At 41.0% G+C, this 5,974-nt stretch overlaps 1 protein-coding gene across 1 annotated transcript; it reads right to left on the bottom strand.

Annotated features, from left to right (window-relative positions):
- Positions 1-3,183: 3,183 nt before the first annotated feature.
- Positions 3,184-5,704, bottom strand: LOC107691431 (transcriptional regulator Myc-2). The gene is made up of 3 exons (XM_016490022.1): positions 5,446-5,704; positions 4,463-5,091; positions 3,184-4,042 (listed from the first exon to the last, which is right to left on the bottom strand). The coding sequence occupies exons 2-3, from the start codon at positions 5,082-5,084 to the stop codon at positions 3,432-3,434; spliced, it is 1,233 nt and encodes a 410-aa protein (XP_016345508.1). The 5' UTR covers positions 5,085-5,091; positions 5,446-5,704; the 3' UTR covers positions 3,184-3,431.
- Between the last annotated feature and the right edge of the window lie 270 nt (positions 5,705-5,974).

The raw sequence follows: 5,974 nt of genomic DNA, 5'->3' as shown, positions 1-5,974 counted from the left end.
GTGGCAGAGTCTTAACTTTGATAAAGAATATCTCTTTGGTTTTGAGACTTTAGTCTTTGCAACTTCAGGTATCTTATCTATGCACAATCAGCTTGTAACACTCCAAAGAGAAAGGAAAACTTGAAATCGCATCATATGACCCCTTTAATATTTCAGTCCTATATCTGAGGCCCCGTATAGTTACATTTATATTTACAGCAAAAACAGTTCACACTGTTAACCATGTTCTTCACTGCATCATATACCTTTGTCTCAGACTAACGCTGAGGCCGGGACAGACCTTGACTGTGTGTTAGTGTGTGGTCTACCTCCCTCAGTCAGACGTGTGCTATCACTGCCAAGGGGAACCATTTGAACCTGGAGTAGGATGGGCCAGGCCAGGGGAACCAGATTCTTTTTCTGCTTACTTTTGCTGTAATAGAATACTTATGAAAGAGTGGTTTTCCTCTTGCATTCAACTGTTTTTATGTACATACTAGGTGTTTAATATTGCAGACTAAAATGTGCAGAACTAGTCTAAGCTGTACATACAAATCTGAGCCAACCTGTGCACCACACCTTAGCAGTGTACACCTGTTAGTCAACTTTACAAAGTCTCTGCATACATGTGTCAGCTGACAATACAAACGAAAAATGAAAAAGATAGGGTGCATGCTATTCTGTTCTGCAGAAATATTATGCCCTGGGACGAATGCTTTGTTCATGCCTCATATGAAATTTGTTTACCAATGCAAAATGCTTTCAGCCACTTCTCAGAATATTTGATATATGCCTAATTAAGGTATATGTTGGTATGATTAAAAGTAGGTTAATCAGGCTATTGCCATAGGAAGAATATTTTAAGGAAGCGGGAATCATTTTTTATAGCGGTGCAATGTGACTGCACACAATTTCTTTGTGAAATGACATACAGACAAAAGGAACTCAATCCGAGCAAACACACTGCAGCTGCTTTCTTAAGAACAATGTGTGTGTGTGTGTGTGTGTGTGTGTGTGTGTGTGTGTGTGTGTGTGTGTGTGTGAATTATGGCAGTTAAAAGTTCTTTATAATCTGTTTGGTACAAAATACTTTTAACAATCTATTAGACAAGATGACATGCAATGGATTATACGTTAATCAAATAAATAAAATAAAATCTCAGCTATTTAGCAGACATCATAAAATGTAAAAGAATAAGAAAAACTAGATTGAAAAAAATTTTGTACAAGAAGCCTATATTTTATATTTGGCAAGTGGGAATATAAAATTGCTCTTTACTTCTATTCAAGCAGACTGACATACATTTAACTAATTACTTGCCTCATAAACGATGCATTCCTATTTGCATAATGTGAATAGGCATTATAAAACTCTTAACGCCAGCATATATCTAATACCATGCACATATGCCCTATTGTCAAATCATCAATTCTATGCTTCAATAATAAGATGAACACATGTGTGCTTTCAAAATAAAAATGATAACGCAGGGTAATAGAAAATAATGCAACACCTACCCCTTTTGCTCCAGATTTGATTATTTTGTTACTGATATTCCATTTCAGGATGGAGTTATTCTTTGGGTACTTCGTCTTGAGCCCTTTTCCATGTGCTCGGAGCACGCGCTCCGCGGCACGCGCTGTATACAGTCACATACAGTCCATGACGTCACATTGCCCTAATACAGCAGCGTCGAGGGGAAAAAAAATCACAGCTTTGTTTAGTCGGCATGGAAATAGATTCGTGCAAAAGCTAATAACTGCATTTAATGGAACTCAGCAGCATCGAGCATTTGGAGAAGAGATAAAGCATGCAAAGCGTTGATGTGACAAGCTTGATCCTTAATGCAGGAATTGTCGTCTGAATTGACTAATAATATCATAATCAGACATAATGTAGATTCAGACAATAGATATAATAATCAGATTTAGTGGTTATATGAGTTTATATAGGACTAGGAATTCGCTATTAAACACTAGTGAGGTCTACACAGATGTGTCCATACATGGTGTGAATTATGGGGCGGGGTGGGGGCGTTTGACCACGCTTGAAGCGATCGATCCCCCAACGGGAGTCTATCTATCTATCTATCTATCTGTCTGTCTGTCTGTCTGTCTGTCTGTCTATCTGTCTATCTATCTATCTATCTATCTATCTATCTGCCTGCCTATCATCTGTCTGTCTATTAAACTATGTTTATATCTCAAGCGAATGCGATTTCTGTTCCTGAAGGTCTACAAAATGTGTATAACTAGTACTAAACTATACTAAACTAGGTTCATGTTGCTCATGGAGCATCTGTTGTGGATGTGGAAAAGCTCTGCTAATGCAGGCTGAGCTGTGTTTACCGAGCTGTAAACCACTCTGAAATCAGTGCAGCATCACTGCAGGACAGTGTGTGAATTATAGATTTTAAAATAATGGCTTTTAGATTTTAAACGGTGTTTCAGAAAGACATTTTAAGGGTGCAAAGTAATTAAAAGTATAAAAAGTTATAAAAAAAAATGTTAAAAGTTCCTATATATATAGACTAGATTGGGGACTGTGGAATGTGAATCATCACCTCTAAAATCTTAATGTGTCAACTATGGTAAATCACCTGAAAGTTGATTCTCTTGCTGTCGAAATCCCCTTCGTTGGGGTTCCTGGCAGCGGTCCTCACAATAGCTTTGAAATGCCTTTCATTTTTGGGCGCTGTTGCTTATTTGAATGCCAACTATGAAGGAGCCCAACTTTCATCTAGATGGATGGGGATGCAGTTGAGTATGTTTGCCTTTTGTAAGCTTTTCTATGCTGACTTCATGAAAGAAAGTGCAATAACACATAATTTTAAACAGGTGAAAACTTAAACTGACCTTTCTGACTGGGAAAATCCCTGAAATGATTACCAGTTTGTCAAAGTAACAATACTTTTTGAACTAACAAGCAAATATCAAATTTCTCTGAATATTCCCCAAACTTCTTTCAAAAGTGACTAATCTATATGTATGAGGAGTTCAGTGCAGAGACCAAGAGAGACCAGAGTCAAATTCAGAAAGAAACTCATTTATGATTACGTGAAAACATGAAGAAAAAACATATAGTGACACAGAATATGGTTTATGAGAACATGTAGCTGACACAGATCCAAAAATACCTTTCTTAGGAAATATTAATTCATTATATACAAAAACATATGAAATTTTTTTTTACTTTAGGGTTGTGCAGCCCCATTTTTTCTCATTTTATTAATAAAAATAAATGACTTAAATACAAATTATTTTAACCAGCTTAAATTTTAAACTGTCGCAGTTTTAAACATGAAAAGAACTGACAATATTCAAAAGAAGAAAAAAAATGCATTGGACATGCAACATGAACTATACACAGCAACAGTTTAACTTGCATAAAAAAGCAGGGGGAGGGGGTTCTTAAAAAGTAATTTCACTTTGACTCTTGTGACACAGGTCCATTAATGTGAACTCCGCAGCTGCTGCAGCCTGTGTTTTAACTGTTCGCTCTTTCGCCTCAGCTGTTCTTTCAGGGACAGCAACCTTTGCTCATCCAACTGCATGCTGTGGATGCACTCTGTCGCCTTCTTTAGAATAACAACTTTAGCAGCTTTCTCGTTATTTGCAACCTCAGGGATCTCATCCCGTAGTGCGAAAAAGCTGAGTTTGAGTTCATTTCTACGTTGGCGCTCCAGCACATTGTGAGTCCTGCGTTTGTCATTGTCCTCAGAATCCGATGTTCGGGGACTCGTGCACTTGCGTTGCTTCCCATGCCTGTTGCTGCTGCTGGTGCTGTTGTTGCTGCTGCTGCTGCTGGCCTCCAGTCGTAGCCTCTTGACAGCCGGCTGGTCGTGCCGCATGGAAGGGTGGGCGGCATAGTTGTGCTGGTGGGTGGAGACGTGACAGCGCTTCAACACCAGGGGACTGGGGTACCTTGAATCCGACACCTCCGCCTCGTTCCTTTTCTGACGCTTTTCCACAGTCACCACATCAATTTCTTCCTCTTCTTCTTCTTCCTCCTCCTCTTCTTCTTCCTCCTCCTCCTCCTCCTCCTCTTCTTCTTCATCATCTTCTGCAATTGAATTACAAAAAGAAAATTAATAACTTAAACAAAACATCAGTTCATTTAGAAACCTCATAATACAGCGCAATGGAAATTGAATGGAATTTGGCAATTGGCTTTCCACAAAGGGTGAGGTGGGGGGGGGAATCTCTGCATTCCAGTCCCTGCCCACTTTCCTCATCAGCTGATATTTGAACATTGCAGTCTTTCCTACAGATCTGACTCGGGTCTAGCAAAGGGGAGATGGAGGGATCTTATGCAACTACCACTTACACCGATCACTGCATCAAGGGTATGAGGATAAAGTGCCGTGACCGGCACACCACCTCACCGGTGACATGTAAAGGTCACATAAAAAATGCAAGCATTTGTGCATGCAGTAACCAGCTAAATCAAGATTCTGCAATACAAAAATAATGCATAACATACCAGAATCACTGCCACTGCTGCTGGAGCTGTTAGGTGGAGTGTCCAGGACAAGCATGGGTTCCGATGGAGCAATCTTGCTGGATTTGCTGGACTCCGTGAGGGGATACGGAAAGACCACAGAGGGGTCGATGCATTCTGATGCAGAGGTGCTCAGATCCTGCAAATAACTTGCATTGAGTCGATTTGAGCTGCTGTCAGACACCATCCGTTCCTTCCTAGCAGCATGCAGGGACGCCAGTCTCTCAGAAACCACTTTCTCCAACTTGGCAGCGGCGGAAAAGCCGCTCCACATGCAGTCCTGGATGATAATGGACTTGATGAAGGACTGGGAGTAGTCCGCGTCGCAGATGAAGCTCTGGTTGACCACGTCGTCTCCCAGGAACTCGCTGACCATCTCCAGCTGTTCGGCGGTGGAGAGCGACTGCCTCCGGCTGGGAGAGAGGGGCGGTGTGGGCAGCAGCTCGAATTTCTTCCAAATGTCCTCGCTGGGAGCTGGAGGTTGAGTCTGTCCTTGCTGATGGTGATAGAAATCCTCATCGTCGTTGTCGAAGTAGAAATAGGGCTGGATGGAGTCGTAGTCGTAATCGTAGTTTTTATACGCCAAACTCGCACTCACCGGCATTTTGACACTTGTGAAAAAAAAAATACAAATTGGAATTACTACAGTGCATATGCAACGTCTAACTACACATCACAACAAAACACTTTACCTAATGCACACATTTAGACTATGCATAACATGCATGGGGTGGGAAAACTAGCTCAATAATGAAACTAAATGACAGCATGTGTAAAAACGGAACGATTAAACCCCAAAGCGGGGTTACTAGCAAAGCATTTAAAAGCAGCCCTGCTTCTAGTGTATTCTTTGAGCGTGCAACATTCAAACTCCCATTAAAAATATAAAGACATTTGCACTCATAACACGCAAGTTGCACTTTAAGTCTAAAAGATGCATGCAACATCAAATGCCGGATCCTTACCGTGTATTTAACGAATGCAGTTCCTGAATGATTTCTTTCGAGACGCGAAGCAGTGAAAAGAGAACAAAAAATCAGGAGCAAAAAGTAAGATCCAACAGTTTACTCCGGTCTCTTGCAGCATAAGTGGAATCAGAGTCAAATGCAAAGTGATGGAAAACGTTATCACCGCTGCGCTCCTGTGCACCTCTCAGATGCTGGACAGACTGATAGTCTGTGTGACAGAGGCAGGATGAATAAATTCTGTAGCTACCGCGAGCAGCAGCACTGGCGTAAGACTGTGCACCAACGTTTCCCGCCAAACGAAAACACGGTTGTTTGCGAATTAAATCCCCCCGCTAGGCTAGAAATAAAAACACAACGACGCCTTGGAAACCATTATTAGTCTTTATTGACTTAGAAGACATGTTTAATTTATTTCTGAATTCGATAAACGTGGGACTATTTTCTCGCCGAAGCACATATCTTGGCAGAAGTCGATGGGCGGGGATTTGACGTCATTGGAGTGTCGAGCAGTGACAGCTCACTTTTT

The sequence above is a fragment of the Sinocyclocheilus anshuiensis genome, unplaced genomic scaffold (assembly GCF_001515605.1).
Source record: "Sinocyclocheilus anshuiensis isolate Anshui unplaced genomic scaffold, SAMN03320099.WGS_v1.1 scaffold106, whole genome shotgun sequence".
Classification (NCBI taxonomy): Eukaryota; Metazoa; Chordata; class Actinopteri; order Cypriniformes; family Cyprinidae; genus Sinocyclocheilus; species Sinocyclocheilus anshuiensis.
The sequence above is the reverse complement of the archived record's forward strand: the minus strand, read 5'-3'. Positions and strand labels throughout refer to the sequence as shown.